The sequence below is a fragment of the Euleptes europaea genome, chromosome 11 (genome assembly GCF_029931775.1).
Source record: "Euleptes europaea isolate rEulEur1 chromosome 11, rEulEur1.hap1, whole genome shotgun sequence".
Classification (NCBI taxonomy): Eukaryota; Metazoa; Chordata; class Lepidosauria; order Squamata; family Sphaerodactylidae; genus Euleptes; species Euleptes europaea.
In genome coordinates this window covers 78,016,040-78,035,508 of record NC_079322.1, presented here as the reverse complement: position 1 = coordinate 78,035,508, position 19,469 = coordinate 78,016,040, and the positions used below count along the sequence as shown (strand labels likewise).

The following is a 19,469-nucleotide window of genomic DNA, read 5'->3' as shown; positions in this document are numbered from 1 at the left end:
TCTTACCTTGGACAGGTGGCATTGTGTGTGTGTTAAGTGCCATCAAGTCGCTTCCGACTCATGGCGACCCTATGAATCAATGTCCTCCAAAATGTCCTGTCTTTGACCGCCTTGCTCAGGTCTTGAAAACTGAGGGCCATGGCTTCCTTGATTGAGTCAATCCATCTTTGTTGGGTCTTCCTCTTTTCCTGCTGCCCTCCACTATTCCTAGCATGACTGTCTTTTCCAGTGACTCTTGTCGTCTCATGACGTGACCAAAATACGACGGCCTCAGTTTAGTCATTTTAGCTTCTAGGGTCAGTTCAGGCTTGATTTGATCTAGAACCCACTGATTTTTTTTTTGGCGGTCCACAGTATCCGTAACACTCTCCTCCAAAACCACATTTCAAAGGAATCTATTTTCTTCCTATCAGCTTTCTTCAATGTCCACCTTTCACACCCATACATAGTAATAGGGGATACGATGGCATGGATTAACTTGATCTCGGTGACCAGGGACACATCTTACCTCAATTACCCTCAAAGAAACTCATGGACAAATGGTCTGTTTCCCAGAATCCTGTGTGACTACATGGATGGTGAAGGAATAGGATTTTCTATGAGGGGCATTCCCTTTCCATTCTGATGCTTTACTCCAAATGAAACAGACCATCAATCCATAAATTTATTTATCCCTAACCACTATTTGGTATTAATGGATGCAAAAATATAAGACAGGCCCTTAATAAAACAGAACGGGAATAAAATATGACAACTTTAACGACTTTTTAAGAGGTGCTTCCCCAGATATCATTAAAAACACCAAAGTATTAAATCTTAAATTGAAACTGAATACTTTAATTCATCTCTAATTTGAGTGACTTAACGCAGCTGTAGAACTACATTGCAAGACTGCTGAGACCAAATTCAGACTGACAATTTATTAGAGACCGATTAGGTTTGGCCAAGAAGCCAGTTTGGGTCTTTTCCCAAACGGTTCTCTTGGCATGCGACCAGTAGTAGTCGATGATAGACCCCCCAATCTGGTTTATTTAATACTGGTATTCATTTCAAAATTCATACCCTGTCCCTCCTGCACTACAGGGCAGTCTACAATCTGTCATAAGACATTACAACTAATTAAAACGGGGATGTCATGGCCCAGGCTTCAACAGGCGAAACACCATCAGAGGAAGAGCCTGAGCAGGGAGAAATAACGGGCATTGCAGGGCAGGGCGAGGGACAACAGGTAGGAGTAAACACCAGCCCCGCTGAGGAGTTGGAAGTAAACACAGAATCACCTCCTTCGGCACAACCAGATGCAGCTGTAACTCCACAGAAGCAGGATCCTCCCAGCTCACCTGAAGCCACTCAACAACAGCACAGGCAAAAAGGAAGAATGGAGTTGCAAAGTAAAAGGAGAAGTGCGCATCTACAGGCACTAAGGAGACGGCTCCAAGACTGAGGATGAGAACTAAGTTGTCTGAGGATGAGAACTAAGGCAAAGAGAAACACCTTAAACCCAGGCTTGGAACGGACAGACGTTGCGAAAGCAATTGTTGCAAAAGGATCTCTGACTTTTGTTGCTGACGCTCCTAGACTTTGATAAACGGACTTCTGACCCTTGGACCGGGCTCTTGACTTCCCCTCTGCACGCTGACTTTCTTTTGGTTCCCAGCTCCTGGCGGGACTCCCCCGGATTCCTGCATTCCTGAGATAACAGCCTGCTCTCAAGACCAGTAGCCGGCAGTAACGTGAGACGACCTGGCCTAGCACAGGGTACCAGATTGAGTATTAATTGCTTTTGCGCTAGATAGCCAATCCTTGTAAAGACTCAGACTACGGGACAGTCTCATGAATCTGCTTGAATGCACTTCTTGTGTGTGTGTGCGCGTGTGTATGGGGGGGAGTTAACTCCCTGCATGTGTCTGTTGTGCAGAATTGTTAGGGGTGGGTTTAAGCATCCGGCCCCTAGAGCACTTAGGTGAGCAGGCCCTTCACAGAGCTAGGCAATGTTCAAATGGTGAACGTTAATGTTCATTAATGTGCTGGCATATTGGAGTGCTGACTCTGCCTACAGATGGGCCAGTGTAGAGCCAAGCATCTTTTAAGCTAGACTTGTGAGAAGGGTTGCCATCTCTGGGTTGGGAAATACCTAGAGATTTTGGGGGTGGAGCCTGAGGAGGGGAGGGTTTGGAGAAGGGGGGACTTCAAGGCCACAGAGTCCAATTTCCAAAGCGGCCATTTTCTCCAGGGTAACTGATCTCTGTTGCCTGGAGATCAGTTGTAATCCCGGGAGATCTGCAGCACCACCTGGAGGTTGGCAACCCTACTTGCGAGGGACCCACATGATGGATCAGGTTGCGAACTCTGGATTGGGAAATTCCTGGAGATTTGGGGGTGGAGCCTGGGGAAGGCTGAGTTTGGAGAGGGGACCGACTTCAGCAGGGCATAGTGCCGCAGAACACATCCTCCAAAGCAGCCATTTTCTTCAGGGGATGGGGTGCCAGCCTCCAGGTGGGGCCTGGGGATCTCCAAGAATGACAATTGATCTCCAGGCTACAGAGATCAGGTCCCCTGGAGAAAAAGGCTGTTGTGGGGGGGGGGAGTTGGACTCTATGGCAACATACCCCACCGAGATCCCTCCCCAGGCTCCACCCCCAAAATCTCCAGGAATTTCCCAAACCAGAATTGGTAACACTGTCAGGGGAACTGATCTCCTAGGGTTGTCAGCTACAGGTTGAGAAATACCTGGAGATTTTGGGGTGGAGCCTGAGGAGGGCGGGGTTTGGAGAGGGGAGGGGCTTCAATGCCATAGTGGCCATTTTCTCCAGGGGAACTGATTTCTATTGCCTGGAGATGAACTATAATAGTGGGTATTCTCCAGCCACCACCGGGAGGTTGGCAAACCTAGTCGTTCAGTGAACAATGAAATAGGATTTGGGTTGCAGAACCAACCAGCAGTCCCCAAAACTGAACTGAAGCAAAGTATAGGTGTTAACATGAAGTTAACACCTATGACACAAGATTCCATAGTAGGATCCAATTTACAGCAAGATTCCATAGTCGGATACAATGATGCAAGATCCCATAGTAGGATACAATTTACAGCAAACTGTGCACAGTAGCATAGACCAAACGTCTTAAACTGTGGGTCACAACCCCATGTGGAGTCCCATAACTGAATGTGGGGGTCATGAAAAATTTGGCAACAGCCAAAGAATTATTTTAAAATAAATTTCTTTATATTGTCGAAGGCTTTCACGGTCAGAGTTCATTGGTTCCTGTAGGTTATCCGGGCTGTGCAACCGTGTAAAATACCAAGACCATGGTTACACAGCCCGGGTAACCTACAAGAACCAATAAATTTCTTTATGATTTATTATCAGTAAATGTTTGATTTGTATACCTGTTTTTATATACCGATATACCCGGGGTCGTGTAAAAATTTCTCGGGCAAAAAGGGGCCGCAAGTGGGAAAAGTTTAAGAAGCTCTGGTATAGACCATAATCCCTAATAATTCTGTAGACGGGATCTGTAGATTGGATTAGTTCCCGGTTGGGAAATACCTGGAGATTTTGGGGGTGGAGCCTGAGGAGGGTGGGTTTTGGGGAGGGACTTCCATGCCATAGAGTCCAATTGCCAAAGTGGCCGTTTTCTTTAAGGGAAGTGATCTTTGTTGCCTGGAGATCGGTTGTAACAGCAGGAGATCTCAAGCCGCCACCTGGAGGTTGGCAACCTCTATCTGCAATCTGGACCGCCACTGTAATCCCAGGGGGCCTGAAAGTTGGCAGCCCCAGATAAGCCCCCTGCCTCATTTGTGGCCGGAAGGTCTCTGAAATTGGGGCTTGCCCCCATGCTTTGGGTTTCCACGTGTTCTGCAGTGCGGTGGCTACGAGTAGGAAGGGTCCACCAGGGTCATCTAGACCAACCCCCTGCACAATGCGGGAAATGCACCACCACCTCCCCCCAGCGACCCCTCCTCCATGCCCGGAAGATGGCCAAGGTGCCCTCCCTCTCATGGTCTTATGCTCTGCAAAGCGCCGTCCCCAACGCTGCTCTGGACCTCGGAGTAACGAACTGCGCGGCTTCGCCTCCTTGCCCTCGGCCCGGATGCCGCGTGCGCGCCCTCCCACGTGGGAACGGGGAGCGCGTGTCCCAGCCGGACTCGCGAGTCCAGCTTCCGCCCCGCCCCGCCAGGCCCGCCCCGGCGCAGCGGCTGAGCAGGACGAGGCGGGGCGAGGTTGCAACCGGCGGCTTCTGCAGGCGCCATGGCCGGGGGCGGCGCGTGCCAGGTAGGGTCTGCTGGCCCCACGCGACCCCCTCCCCTCCCGCTTTGCACAAGGCGAGGGAGGTAGGGGGGTGGGGGGTAGGGGGGTGGGTGGTGGGGGAGGAGAGATGGCGGGCAGGCGGGCTCCGGCTTCCTCCTTTCCTCGCAGAGGAGCCTCTTCCAAGGAGCAAAAGCGAGCCTCTCTTTGGTTTTGCTTCGCTTCCACCCCGCTTTTTAGGGACCCCAAGGGGCTTCCCTTCCTCCTTCGCCTCTCCACCATTTGCATATTCACAGGGAACCTGGGAGGTCGGCTAGGCGGAGGGGGGGGGGGGCGGCCCAAGACCACCTAACAGGCTTGCAGGGCAGAGGTTGGCCATCTTCTGGGCATGGAGTAGGGGGTCGGTGGGGTGGGGATGGGAGGGAGAGGGCAGGAGAGAAAGAGGGCATCTTGGTCATCTTCTGGGCATGGGGTAGGGTGTCGGTGGGGTGGGAATGGGAGGTAGAGGGCATGAGAGAAAGAGGGCATCTTGGTCATCTTCTGGGCATGGGGTAGGGGGTAGGTGGGGTGGGGATGGGAGGGAGAAGGCATGAGAGAAAGAGGGCATCTTGGTCATCTTCTGGGCATGGGGTAGGGGGTCGGTGGGGATGGGAGGGAGAGGGCATGAGAGAAAGAGGGCAGCTTGGTCATCTGGGCATGGAGTAGGGGGTCGGTGGGGTAGGGATGGGAGGGAGAGGACATGAGAGAGAGCGGGCATCTTGGTCATCTTCTGGGCATGGAGTAGGAGGTCGGTGGGGTGGGGATGGGAGGGAGAGGATATGAGAAAAAGAGGGCATCTTGGTCATCTTCTGGGCATGGAGTAGGAGGTCGGTGGGGTGGGGATGGGAGGGAGAAGACATGAGAGAGAGCGGGCATCTTGGTCATCTGGGCATGGAGTAGGGGGTCGGTGGGGTGAGGATGGGAGGTAGAGGGCATGAGAGAAAGAGGGCATCTTGGTCATCTGGACATGGAGTAGGGGGTCGGTGGGGTGGGGATGGGAGGTAGAGGGCATGAGAGAAAGAGGGCATCTTGGTCATCTTCTGGGCATGGAGTAGGGGGTCGGTGGGGTGAGGATGGGAGGTAGAGGGCATGAGAGAAAGGGCATCTTGGTCATCTTCTGGGCATGGAGTAGGAGGTCGGTGGGGTGGGGATGGGAGGGAGAGGGCAGGAGAGAGAGCGGGCATCTTGGTCATCTTCTGGGCATGAAGTAGGGGGTCGGTGGGGTGGGGATGGGAGGGAGAGGGCATGAGAGAAAGAGGGCATCTTGGTCATCTTCTGGGCATGGAGTAGGAGGTCAGTGGGGTGAGGATGGGAGGTAGAGGGCATGAGAGAAAGAGGGCATCTTGGTCATCTGGGCATGGAGTAGGGGGTCGGTGGGGTGGGGATGGGAGGTAGAGGGCATGAGAGAAAGAGGGCATCTTGGTCATCTTCTGGGCATGGAGTAGGGGGTCGGTGCGGTGGGGATGGGAGGTAGAGGGCATGAGAGAAAGAGGGCATCTTGGTCATCTTCTGGGCATGGAGTAGGAGGTCGGTGGGGTGGGGATGGGAGGGAGAGGACATGAGAGAAAGAGGGCATCTTGGTCATCTTCTGGGCATGGAGTAGGAGGTCGGTGGGGTGGGGATGGGAGGGAGAGGACATGAGAGAAAGAGGGCATCTTGGTCATCTGGGCATGGAGTAGGGGGTTGGTGGGGTGAGGATGGGAGGTAGAGGGCATGAGAGAGAGCGGGCATCTTGGTCATCTTCTGGGCATGGAGTAGGGGGTCGGTGGGGTGGGGATGGGAGGTAGAGGGCATGAGAGAAAGAGGGCATCTTGGTCATCTGGGCATGGAGTAGGAGGTCGGTGGGGTGGGGATGGGAGGGAGAGGACATGAGAGAGAGCGGGCATCTTGGTCATCTTCTGGGCATGGAGTAGGGGGTCGGTGGGGTGGGGGGGGGAGGTTGAGGACATGAGAGAAAGAGGGAATCTTGGTCATCTTCTGGGCATGGAGTAGGGGGTCAGTGGGGTGGGGATGGGAGGTACCTCCCACCCCCACTCCCCCAGTGACCCCTACTCCATGCCCAAAAGACTGTGGTGTTTGTTTTCTGTCTCCCAAGAATGGAGGGAATAGGACAAAAACAGTGTTCCTTTTCCTACAGGGTGAAGGCCCCTTTAGGGAGAGCTAGGCTTGTTTTACTTCAAGCTGTAGGCCAGGACGGAGGCTGTAGGACTCTCTGCCACATGGGAATCTGGGCAGGAGCTGGAAGCGGGGTGGTGGGATGGAGAGCTTGCAATTGGATTTTGTGGAAAACTTCCCTGATGGCTTACTTGGATGCTCGGGGAGTGGATCGGTAAGTGGAAATGCATTTCCCGGGGCGGCAGTTCAGAAACGAAAGTAAGGGCTGAAATTTGAACAGTGAGTCTGGCTTTGAGATGTCTTGCTGTAGCTGAAAACGCCTGGGGCTTCTAGTGTGATGGTTATTTTTGATCATACTTACAGGAAATGCTGTACGGTATTTAAATATTTGTAATTTTATTTTTTTTAAGCCCAGGACAAACGGTTTTAAAACAAATGTGCTTTTTGTCCCTTTCAAAATAATATCCTCGTAGGTGTTGTTTTGAACCCATGAAGCAGACGCACACACACACGTCAGGATTGTTTGCCCCAGCTGGGAGCGGCTGTGAAGCTCTTTCTCAGCCCATTTCAACTGGAGATGTGCCAGGAATTGAACCTGGGACCTTCTGCATGCGACACAGATGCTCTACAACTGAACTCTCTTTCTTGCCACGGAGCGAGATTGGTTCATTCATTACATTTATTGCACTTGGATCCTGTCCTCCCTCCCAGGAGTTCAGGGTGGCGTAAGCGGTTCTCTTCTCTTCCATAGTCAAAAAGGGCAAGAGTCCAGTAGCACCTTAAAGACTAACAAAAATATTTTCTGGTAGGGTATGAGCTTTCGTGAGCCACAGCTCACTTCTTCAGAAGTGAAGAAGCTCATACCCTACCAGAAAATATTTTTGTTAGTCTTTAAGGTGCTACTGGACTCTTGCCCTTTTTGACTACTGCAAACAGACTAACACGGCTACCCACTGTGAATTATCTTCTCTTCCATGTCATTCACACAACAACCCTGTGAGATGGGGATGCTGAGAGAGAAGGCCTGGCCCAGGGACACCTGCTGAGCTCCATGGCTGGATGGGGATTTGAATTCAGGTGTGAGACTCTTAACCCAGGATTCCCAAGCCATGAAGTGCTTTCTGGCACCCGCCCAGTGTTTTTGGAAATGGGTGGGGCCAGGAAGGGCTTTTGCTCAGCAAGGCTTCCGATTGGCTCTGCGGATTTTTTAAAATGTGGCTTTGGCAGCAGCTGCCACCACAGCACAAGGATCTTCATCGCTTCCGCAATCTTCTTGACTTAGGGGGTGGGGTGGGGAGTTTAGCTTGCTTAGTTCCTGCCTGTTAGGCTGCTGCTGCTGACTTAGATCGGAACAGGGGGTAGTGAAGGAAATACTGCAAACCCAACCCTGTTGCGCCTGCAGTTGAGGTAGCCAGACACGTTGGCTTTTGAACCACGTGTTTAACACCAGCTTAGCTTCTGGGCGAAGGAGAAAGGGGAAGTGACAGAGCAGTTTCCAAGAGATTCAGCCAACCTGTCTCTCCCCCCTTCCCCCATGCACACAATGTTCCCCTTAATGCACAGTTGCAAGATAGTGTTGAGATGGTGCACAGAGCCACGCTGTTTGCTCATCTTGTAACATCAAGGATTGCTTACTGTAAGGTGAGGGAGGGCTTGAATTATTTTGGGTCACGTCTGGCCCTCCACCCTTGATGGGGGGGTTCCCGTTTGTACTGCGGTTCTGTCGGTTTTGACAGCGCTGGCTTGAGGGCCAGGTGACAATCATAGAATCATAGAGCTGGAAGGGGTCCTACAGGCCATCTAGTCCAACCCCCTGCTCAATGCGGGATCGGCCTGGAGCATCCCTGACAAGTGCTTGTCCAGCCTCTGCTTAAAAGACTGCCAGAGAGGGGGAGCTCTCCACCTCCCTAGGTGGTTGATTCCTTTGTCGAACAACTCCTGCTGTAAAAAAAAAAAATCCCCAATATCCATCTGGTACCTTTTCCACTCGCAATTTAAACCCGTTACTGCAAATTCCCAAAAGCCTTTGGGCTATTACCCGTGGTCCACTTTTGATGGCTGCAACCATGCAAATTCTCAGGCTTGGGGTGTGTGGGTCTTTTCTCAGCTCTGCTAACAGAACTCTGCTTTTGTGGGAGGTAGCGGGGTTTGAACCAGGGACCTTCTGCATGTCACGGAACGATGGTTCCTCGAAGAGTGGGGTAGCGCAGCATGCATCGTTGCCCTAGTAGGAAGCAGTATGCTGCAAGAAATGTGCACATGCAGGGAAAACAGCAGTGCAATGCAGTCCTGAACTGGTATCACAAATTAGGGGGAGTCAAGTTTCCTGGGGACAACGAAACAGAGAGAGGAAGTTTTGCGCCACCGGGATTCCTTTGAACAGTTGGTTTTTATGTGAGAAAGGAGTTACCGTTAAGCATCTGGGAGTCTCTGATGTTCGAGGGCACCGGTGGCAAACTGAAGCCTTAAGCTGCAGCCGTTTTGTGTCCAGTTATAAAAGTTGCAAAAGGAATGCATTATTTTGTTCCTCAGTCACTTGTGCAATATTTTTATAAATTCTATAAAGTTTGCGACAGCAGATCTTGCCGACTGGGCCGGCACCCGCCTCCACTGTGCATGTGCACTCAAATGCCCTGTCCCGCAGAGTCCTCTGCGGTGCTCCTTAACTGTGAATGCTGATGAGGGCTACAGGGAGTCCCTTTTGGTTTCCTGCTTCTGCCCTGCGAGGCTGGCCACAGGCGAAGCCAGAACATTTTCTGGATGCTCTGGTCAGCCATTGATTTTGGACTGGCCAGAATGGTATAGTGGGTAGAGACCCTGGGTGACCTTGGTTTGAATCCCCTCTTCTCCCGTAGAAGCTGGCTGGGTGAACTTGGGCCTGTCAAAAATGCTCATCCTGGCTTACCTCACAGGGTTGTTGTCAGAAAATGGAGGAGGAAAGAACAGTGTTCTAAGCTGCTTTGAGTCCCAACTGTGGGGAGAAAAGCGGAGTATAAATAAATAAATGCAACCCACCCCCTGAAATCTATTACGTCACAACAAATCCCACTGGGGTCCAGTCCACCTAAAGGACATTTTCCTTGTGGAAACTGCTCTTTCTGCAGGCTTAAAAGCCACAATAACACTTTTTATTGATCTGTATGACAAGAAACCATACTCTGTAATTTCACCCCATTTAACTCTGCTCAGGTAGCATACTTCTGAAGAAGGGAGCTGTGACTCACGAAAGCTCACCCCCTGCCAGAAATGTTGTTAGTCTTTAAGGTGCTACTGGACTCTTGCTCTTTTCTACAGGTAGCATATATTATTAAATGTCCTCGCGAGAAGCTGTATGCTGGCAAAACCTTGAGAAAGAATAAGGATTGCAGAAGAGAAAACTAATACCCATCTTAAAAGAAAAAAAAAATACAGATGGCCCTTTGTTCCAACACAACCATGGACCAAAAGATGTAACATTTTCGGGTATTGTTAGATCTGAATGTCATAGGGCTAAAACTCTTTTAGAAAAAAGAGGCTGAGCTGATGTTGAGACTCACTGTTCTAGTTCCTCATAGGTTAAATTAAAGCCTCAATTGTTATCAATTGTATGAAATAAACACCTAGTAGGATCGTGACCCTTCTCTCTCTGAAACTGTTGCTATGAGAACTGCTTTGGTTATACAGTTTTACAGGTTACGTGTATATTTTTCTAATTTGCGAACGTTTTAGAGTGATCTATATGAATTTCATTTTAAGATTGTGTTTCCAACCTTATATAATTTCAGAAACATGCTCATGGATTTGTGGTTCTGGGTAAATTTATGCATTTTTCAGATGCTCAGTGCTTACGGTCTTTTTACTAAGTTTCTTAACTCTGCTTTTTAATGGTAATTTATTTTTTCTCGTTTTCATTTACATTGTTCTAGATCCCACTGAAGAAGCGTATGCAAATCGTGTAGGGGGAAGAATAACTGGGGGGGGGGAGTTAAATTTCTTCTCACTACACCAGGGATCCCCAACCTTTTTGAGCTTGTGGGGCGCTTTTGGACTTTTGACACCGCATGGTGGGTACAGGCACAAAATGAATGCCGCAGCTGACCTTCAGATACGCACAAGATCCTTGTGCTGTGGTGGCAGCTGCTGCCAAAGCACTGTTTTTAAAAATCTGCACAGCCAGTGAAATCTTTAGTGGCCAATTAGAAGCCTTTCTGGGCAAAAGTCCCCCCTGGTCCTGCGTTCAGCACATCTGAAGACTCGAGGGGTTTTCTCTTCTCTGAACAGCACATCCCCCCCATACACACACACACACCACCCGTGCTAGAATCGCAGGCTCCCTCTTTGAAAAGACCCCTTTAAAAGCGCTCTGCCACGTGGCTTTTTGGGAGAGAGGGCTGGTGTTAGAGATTTAGGGCAGAGGATGTGGCACCGGGGTAGACCCCCTGCTTGGCATGCAGAAGGTCTCAGGATCAGTCCTTGGCATCGTCCTTGGCTAGAGGTTCTCTGCCTGAAGCTCTGGAGGGATGCTGCCAGGCACGGTAGATTGGTGGTGGGGGTCTCCAATATGGTTCCTGTGGGTACCATGGCTGCCAACACCTTTCTTAAAAAGTGGGTCTTGCCCAGGATGGCTTCTGATTGACCACCAGAGACCTGAATGGCTGTGCAGAGTAAAATAGCATTATTTCATTTGCAGCTGCCACTAGGGTTGGTTGTATTCTCTTATCGCTTCTCTTTCCCAGTGTATTTAAATTAAATTATCCCTTTTCTCCCTTGCACATCGGCTTCCCCTGTGTGTAGAGCTCTGCCTCGTGTGGCAACCATTTTGTAGGTGTGCCCACCACCTAAGGTGCCCCGCAGGCTCAAAAAGGTTGGGGACCCCTGCAGTTGATCATGCTGAGATAGACAGAACAGTATTGCTAGGAGGCCGCATCACGGGAAGGTCTCGGTCTCTATGCCCTGTTGACACTCCAGAGCAACTCACTAGCCACTGTGCAGGTCAGGATGCTGGATTAGATGGGCCACGGATCTGATCCAGCAGGGCTCTTCAGAGAGCCAGCATGGTGTAGTGGTTAAGAGTGGTGGTTTGGAGTGGTGGAGTCTGATCTGGAGAACCGGGTTCGATTCCCACTCCTCCACATGAGCGGCAGAGGCTAATCTGGTGAACTGGATTTGTTTCCCCACTCCTGCACATGAAGCCAGCTGGGTGACCTTGGGGCTAGTCACACTCTCTCAGCCTCACCTACCTCACAGGGTGGTCTGTTGTGGGGAGGGGAAGGGAAGGTGATTGTAAGCCTGTGGTCAAGTGTTTTGTGGGCTTTAGACTGCAGGTGCAACACGATCCATTTGGACCTCCATAGGAGGAAAAAATATTCTGTGCCTATAAGAGAACTAGAAATACTTTTCCTGATTTCAGCTTCACTGAGGCCCATGGGAGTTTAATTGCTGCTAACCTTGTTTTAAGCAATGGCACCATCTAAACACCACAATTCCATGTAGGCTTCTTGCAGCAGAGATTGAATTTCTCCTTTCCGTTGTGCATGCCTTTGCTTAAAATCTGTGGCTTTTAACATCTGGTCGATGAACAGAACGATTCAAGTTTTTAACGTGGCCCATTTCTCACAGGTGCAGGTGAGATTCGAGGACGTCATGGTTCATATCTCAATGGAGGAGTTGCAGATGCTGGAGAAATGGCAGCAGGAACTGTACTTTGAGGTGTTGAAGGAGAACTACGAATCTCTGATCGCCATAGGTAAGGAGAACCCTCAGACTGGGAGCGGCTTTCAGGGTGGCCACTTTTCATAAACTAGAAACTGCAGGCCTCTTGGTATCTGAACTCTTTTTTTTGTCTAACTGAGATTGCTTTGTACGCAGAGAAGTCGGCTTCCACAACTGATCTAGCAAGACATTCCCTAGAATTTCATTTATCTAAAGGCATAAACAGACCTGACACAGATAAACGGACTCAGGCAGCCTCAGTTTCCCTTAGGGCTGTGCAGGGAGGGAAAAGGCTTTACCCTTCAAGCTCCACTCAGTTTTTGCTATTTGAAGCCAAATGCCGTGTTTTGTTGTTAGCATTTTGAGGGGAATTTTTAAAAAAGTCCCCCACCCCTTTAAATTACTAATAAAGTGGGGAGCCAGCGTTGGGTTGCAAAACTGACAGTTCAGTTGACAAGTTAAAACTCCCTTCCCTGCACAGCCCTGGGACAAACTGAGGCATCACGAGCCTGCAGTTTGTATTTCATAGACTGATTGATGGATGTGCATTATCTTCATCAATTGGGTCATCCCCTAAAACCTGCTTTTCATCTCCAACTAAATTTGTTAGCATCAGTGGATTTATGTTGGAAATGTGGAATGGAAAGAGGCACTTTTATGCATGTATGGTGGATATGTAAAAAAATTAAAACTTTTTGGAAAAAAGTAATTAGGGAAACTAATAATTTGATTAATGGTAGAATAAAAAGAAAACCTGCATTTTGTTTATTGGGAATTCCAAAAAAAATATGTCTAATAATGATAGGGTTATTTGCTAATATAGTTTTGCTGCTGCAAGAATTGTAATAGCTAAAGTTTGGAAGCAAGTGAATAAACCTTCAATTTGTGGCTGGAGAGAGAAATTATGGATGTATATGAGGATGGCCAAACTAACCGAATTCCTACATGGAAAAGATATGGAAGAATTTAAAAAAACCTGGGCAAAGGCCGCCACATATTGGGATAAACTGGCATTAATGGATTTTACTACTTTAATTAGTGAGTTATAGAAACTAGTTTTGATATTTTCATATTATACTGTTAATAGATATTTTTAAAACTGTTAAGACACTTCTTCGGAAGTCGGGTGAAGGGTCATTTTTTTAAGGTGGGTGGTGGGTCGAAGGGGTATCTTTGGTTTTCATAATTTTGTAACTATGAATGTATGCATAAGTATATATAGATACTCTTTTGTATTTTCTTATGTTGGTTTTCTTTTTATTGTAATTGTTTATTTTTGTTTTTTGTGTTATGTTATAAAAATTAATAAAAATTTATATTTTAAAAAAAGAAGTTATGCTGCGGCAGCCATTTTGTGGCTGGCTTGGTCTCTTGTGGCAGCCATTTTGTGGCTCTGCCCACCTTGTTGTGTCTGAAGGTTGGGGACCTCTGATGTATTCCTGAAAGGAATTGGAGAAGGGAAGCGGAGACTGCATGTAGACCAGGTTCAGAACCGAGGCCGTCTTTCCCTTGCTCCGCGGCCATTTCTGCATCCTTTGCCACAGCGTGGTCTCTTTTTCTCTGTGAGCAGGGAGTCCCGCGACCAGCTCTGAAGTCATAGCGTGGTTTAAAGGAGGCGGGTGGCAGAACCGCGCAGAAAGCCAGGATCCCAGACGGGGCGATTCTTCCGCGAGTGAAAACGAGGAAGCGTTTGGATCTGGAAGCGGGAGCCAGAACCTACTCATCTGCACCCAAAGTGAGGGAGCGCTCGGTTGCATGCAGCAGTCGTTGAAAGGAGCAATGCAGCCGGCAGTTTGTACCGCGTGCAAGAATATGGGGTTGTTTATGGGGCCCCGAGCGTTTGGCTTTACGAGTCAAGTTCTTGCTTAAGAATATAGGGGCTGGACCAGACCGATGGCCCGTCTAGTCCGGCATCCTGTTTCCCACAGTAGTCGGCCAGTTTCCCTCAGGTGGCTACTACTTCAGTTGGCCTTAAAAGGGGGGTATTTTATTTTATTTATTTATTTATTTGTTGGATTTGTATCCCGCCCTCTATCCCAGCTGAAGCCTGGCTCAGGGCAGGTCACAACAAATATACCATAAAACACCATTCAGTTTCACAGACATTAATTAAAACCAACAATTCCCAATTAAACTAAATTATAATAGACAGTTTCATGGAGCAGAGGTCCGTCAGTGGCTGTATGCCGTGGTGCCAGATGGAACCTCCACGTTCAGAGGCAGTAGCCTTCTGAATACTGGGGTTTCTAAATATGGTGGGGGGCATCAATAGGGGGAGGTTTTATCCTCTGTGTCCTGTTTGTGGGCCTTCTGGAGGAACCCGTTTGGCCACCGGGATGCTAGGCTAGATGGACCATTGGTAAGGCTGCCAGCTTCAGGTTGAGAAATTCCTGGGGGTTTAGGGGTGGAGCTGGTTTGGGAAGAAGAGACCTCAGCAGAGTATGGCACTATTTGGAGTCCACCCTCCAAATAAGCCATTTTCTGGAGGGGAATTGATCTCTGTCATCTGGCGATCTATTGTAATTCTGGGGGATCTCCAGGCCCCACCTAGACACTGGCGACCGTAGCCATTGGTCTGATCCAACATGGCTGTTTTTACATTCTCAGAAGGCCTGAAAGCAGGACACAAAGTTGGCTGCTGCTGTTGGCTTCCCAGCTGAGATACCCTGCCTCTGAAAATGGAGGTTCTGTTCCATTCAACTACAACTGAGGCTGTTAGCCACGAACTGGTCTGAACCCATTTAAATTTCTGGGAATGGGAGAAAACAAATTTCTCACTTTCTCAACTCCGGTTGTAATTTTATTGGCTTTCTTAAGGCCATTGTGGAAGGAAGCGATTCTAAATGTTGGACGTTTCTCCTGTGCCTTTCCTGGACACTCCCTGCCTTCGCCCCATTAGTCATTCAAAAGCCACCTGCACAGATAAAACCTCAGATGAGCCCGATTAGGCGAGTCTAATCCAGTGGTTCCCAACCTTATTTTGGCCATACCCCACCTAAGCATCTCTAAAATCCTGATCCTCCCCACCCCCCCGGTGACATATAATTCTTATTATTCAAAAAGTGAACTCCTATTCACGTGGAGGAAGTCTAAAAGGCCATTTTAATTTTAAAAATGCGTATCTCACAATATATATTTATATACTATATATGAGGCCCCTAGAACCATAAGAAATGCAAAAAACTCACTGTTAATAGCTCATTCTCGAATTGCCCCCCTTAAAAATCAAATTGCCCCCCTGTGGGGCGTGTGCCCCACGTTGGGAACCACTGGTCTAATCCATTCTAAAATTCTTGGGAATAAAGTCCAAATAGGCGGGGGGAGGGGAGTGACGCTTAACCAAATAAGATGTATTCTCATCCCTCCCCCTTCCCCAGTGTCTTGCTGTCCTTTGCCCTGTTTTTCCTAGATTGGTAATAATTTCATATTCTCTTGAATCCAGCAGATGGAGGACTTGGGCAGATATACTCTAAACAATATACTGAGACGCTGGGACCACCCAAGATGGTAGACAGCAGATTTGAGGAAGAGCTGGCTCAAGAGGGCGACCTGGAGGGACCCCCTAAGCTTTTGGGCGTGCCATTAATGCAAAGGGGAAATCCAGTGAGAGATGAGTGCGTTCCACACCCAGAAAAGGCCACGCATGGATTGGCCAGCCCCACGCATTCCCAGGTGGCAGCCGTAGTACTGAAGCCGTACATATGTCGGTGGTGTGGCGAGACATTCCGGTTGAAAGGGCTTCTTCGTATCCACAACAGGGTCAGCTTGCAGAAGCCATCCCTTCCTTGCCCGGATTGTGGCGTCTGCTTCCTCAGCAGCTGGCATCTGAAGAGGCATCAGAGGATCCACAGCCGCGCATGCGTAGACAGCCCGGGCACGGGCCAAGGGAGCCGAGCGGAGGAGAGATTGCTTTTCTGTGCGGACTGTGGGGAGGGCTTCCGCAGGTACCTTGATTTCCTCCAGCACCAGAAAACCCACGAGGAGGCGAAGGTCTGGCCATGTGCACGGTGCAACACCACTTTTACGCACCAGAGCGACCTTGTGATGCACGAGGAAAGCCACTTTGAGGAAGAACTGTGCACGTATGCTCCATGTGGGGAGAATTGCGTCTGCGCGCTTTCCGTCCCACTGCATTTTGCGTCCCGCTTTGAGAAGAGCACGGAGAACAGCAAGACGCATTTGCAGAAAGACGAAAAGCCGCACGGGGATGTCAAGAGCGAGCCAGAGAAACCCTATTCGTGCCACCAGTGTGGGGAGAAGTTCAGATTAGAAGGGAACCTGCAGCTACATTACCGATACTGCCATAAGCAGCGGCTGCAGAAATACAGGTATGGTGTAACCTCCCCAGAGCGTCCAAAGGATCGTGACAAATGGGTGCCTAACGGAGAGGTGCCTGAGGCCAGTAGGGACAGCTCCGGCCCTCCGTCGCAAACGTCTTCTGCTAGGTGGACTTGCTCCCTTTGCAAGAAGGGATTCAACAGTCGATACAGCCTGGGCAAACATCGGCAGAGGCACAAAGCGGAGCAGCACCAGAGTGCTGCAGAGCCTGACAAAAACGCAGGCCCCGCGAGTGGCTTCGGCAGCCGCGCGGCGGTCGGCATAACGAAGAAGCTGCACAAGTGCCAGGAATGTGGGAAGAGGTTTGTTTACAAGAGGCATCTGGTCACGCACATGAAAGCCCACGCCAAAGAGAGCCGCCATTGGGGTCCTCTCTGTGGAGAAAGCTTGGGCTACAAAGGCAGCGTTCGGAAGCCCATTCTGATACATTTGGGAGAAGAGCCGCCGAGCGGTGGGCGCCAGGAAGACTCCAGCCCGCCAGCGGTTGCCACGGAACAGAGGAAGGAGAAGAAGAGGAGGAGGCAGGAAGAGGAGCTCTCCCAATGCACTGAATGCGGCAAGAGCCTTAGCAAGTCATACCTTCATTCCCACCAGGCATGGCATGCAGGGAGGAGGTACAGGTGCCGTTTGTGTGGGATCGTGTTCAACTTCAATAGCGCAGGTCACCGCCACCTCCAGCAACACAGGAAGAACGGGGATTTTTCCACCTGTCCCCAGTGTGGGAATAGACGTCGGTCCAAGTGTTGTCTCTGCTTGTTAGAGACAATTCACCTTGGGCAGAAGCCTCTACCGCCCACTGAGGACCCGTGTGGAAAACGTCCTGCCAGCCACAAACAGGGCGTCCACTCAGGAATGCAGCCGGGCAAAGAGGGGGAGAGCGAAGAGTCGCCAGCAGCCGGTGCCCGGATCCCCTACCGAAGCCTCCCAAAGCCTTTCAGGTGCATGGAGTGTGGGAAGCGCTTTGCCTACAAGGCGCGCCTGATCATGCACCGCCGGAGCCACACAGGCGAGCTGCCGTTCCAGTGTGCCGAATGCGGCAAGGGTTTCATTCACAAGAGCTACCTCAACCTACACAAGAAGATGCACGTTAAAAAAGTGGGTGTGAGAGAGGGAGGGGCCGGCAGCGTGGCATGTACAAAGGGCATGCAGATGGGGCTGGTGACAGAGGGTTGGGGGGAACAATGAGGGAGGCAGTCCCAGGCCGGGAGGCGGCTGTGCGTAAAGCAAAGGACGAGAATATTGGAAAAGCACACCCCATAACTTCTGTGGCCAGGCCTGTGAGCACATACTGAGGACAGGACAGGAGAGGAGGTTGTTTCTCGTGTTAATAGGCGCTGAAGAGCCACCTGCTCTCTGGCAGCACTGGTAGAAAGTTAAAGATATCTTATGTACGTGGCTGTCCTTTTTGTCTAGAAATCTAGGGAGAAAGGAACTGTGGAGGACCTTCCTTTTCGTACATGAAAGCTCAGAGGGTTAGTTTGAAGCGTGTCTGTTCAACAAGGAGGATTAGGTAGGGTCGTGTTCCACAGGAAAACCATGTGACAAACTTTACTGTGTCCACGCTTTTTGGCTGAGTATTTAAAGCGGGGTGACTTGATAAAATTGCTCAGGATGTGCGGCAAGGACCTTTTCTCCCAACCGATAACCCCGATAGATTCAGGACAGCGGGAAGGAAGCCCTTCTTCATTCCTTGAGTAATTAAATTGCAGGAGTTCATTGCCTACATCCAAGTCTGAGCAGGCTGGCTATAGAGCATCAGGGCGCATTACTGCAGCCTTCAGGCACCTGCTTTATCTTTGGGAGGGAAAGATGCGGAGGAACCTCTTGGCCAGCTTTAAGACCTTTGCTGAGCTTCTGCTTCCCCCTTCCTGTTGTAGTTATAAAGCTCAGCTGCGGCCAAAGGACCTGTTCGGCCTGTTCCTTGAAGCCTGTGTCTTTGGCAGAGGTGGCTGTCGGATCGGATCGTCCCAAGACCTCACTTGTTGCTTTATACTAGGGTTTTAAGCTGCTTGGGGGGGGGGGAGGCGGGTGTTCCCTTCAGGGAGAAAAGCAGGGCACAGATATTTAAACGTAAATAAAATATTAATCCAGTAGCCTGAAACTGACTAGGAGGTTTATCACACATGCCCGCACCCTCACAAACAGCCAGGCGCCACAACAATTTAGGGTTTTGCATAAGCAGGGGATACCCCACATTTGCAGGGGGGAAAAAAGGAAAAAAATTGATTAAAAAAATATTGGGGGATTGTTTGTGCATATGCAGAGACCGGTTTTTTTTTGGGGGGGGGAAGCAGTTCAAGCACAAACACAATTCAGGTTCAAGATATCCATCTTCAAGTACTTGAAGAGGCTGTCCTATAGAGGAGGGTACTAACTTGTTCTCTGTTGCCCCAGAAGGTCGGACCAGAACCAACGGGTTGAAGTGAAACCAAAAGAGTTTCTGTCTAGACATGAGGAAGAAAGTGGAACAGGCTTCCTCGGGAAGCGGTCAGCTCTCCTTCCCTGGAGGTTTTCAAGCAGAGGCTAGATGGCCATCTGTCAGCAATGTTGCTTTTATGACCTTAAGCAGATGATGAGAGGCAGGGCATCTTGGCCATCTTCTGGGCATGGAGTAAGGCAGGGGTGGGGAACATCAGCCCCTGGAGCCATTTAAGGCCCCCGAAATCATTTGGTCTGGCCCTTTGTGGGTCCTGGCAGATCCTTAGCTCAGAAGGATCTAAGACTGGTGATGCACTCCCTCCCGCGGACAGGAATAGCCTCTATTCAAGGTGGATGTGAGTTTGTTTTGCCAATAAAAGGAACCTTTTTCCCCCTTGCAGAAGCTGCTAGGACCGCCCAAGAAACTGTGTTATCCCTTTCCCACCCGGGCCATGGAGAAACGTATTCCCTCTGTACTACAAGAGGGCTGGGGGCGGAAATGGCGGCAATGGAGGGGTTAAAGGGGGCAAGGCCAGAATGTGTGTGGTGGGGATGAGTTCTTAGCCAGTGTGTCATTTCATCCCTGCAGGCGGAGGTAGCAGGAGTCAGCTGTAGAACCTA

The 19,469-nt window shown here is 49.9% G+C and overlaps 1 protein-coding gene across 1 annotated transcript; it reads left to right on the top strand.

Moving 5' to 3' along the window:
- The first annotated feature begins 4,250 nt into the window (after nucleotides 1-4,250).
- LOC130484258 (zinc finger protein 135-like) lies at nucleotides 4,251-17,615 on the top strand. The gene is made up of 4 exons (XM_056857161.1): nucleotides 4,251-4,274; nucleotides 12,000-12,126; nucleotides 13,663-13,827; nucleotides 15,535-17,615. Exons 1-4 carry the CDS (start codon nucleotides 4,251-4,253, stop codon nucleotides 17,613-17,615), a joined length of 2,397 nt encoding a protein of 798 aa, XP_056713139.1.
- The last annotated feature ends 1,854 nt before the right edge of the window (nucleotides 17,616-19,469 follow it).

Excerpts from the sequence above, each read along its gene's own strand:
- LOC130484258 (XM_056857161.1), top strand. The coding sequence starts at position 4,251 with ATGGCCGGGGGCGGCGCGTGCCAG. Across the intron at positions 12,127-13,662 it reads CGAATCTCTGATCGCCATAG|GGAGTCCCGCGACCAGCTCT; the intron begins GTAAGGAGAACC and ends CTCTGTGAGCAG. Across the intron at positions 13,828-15,534 it reads CCTACTCATCTGCACCCAAA|CAGATGGAGGACTTGGGCAG; the intron begins GTGAGGGAGCGC and ends TCTTGAATCCAG.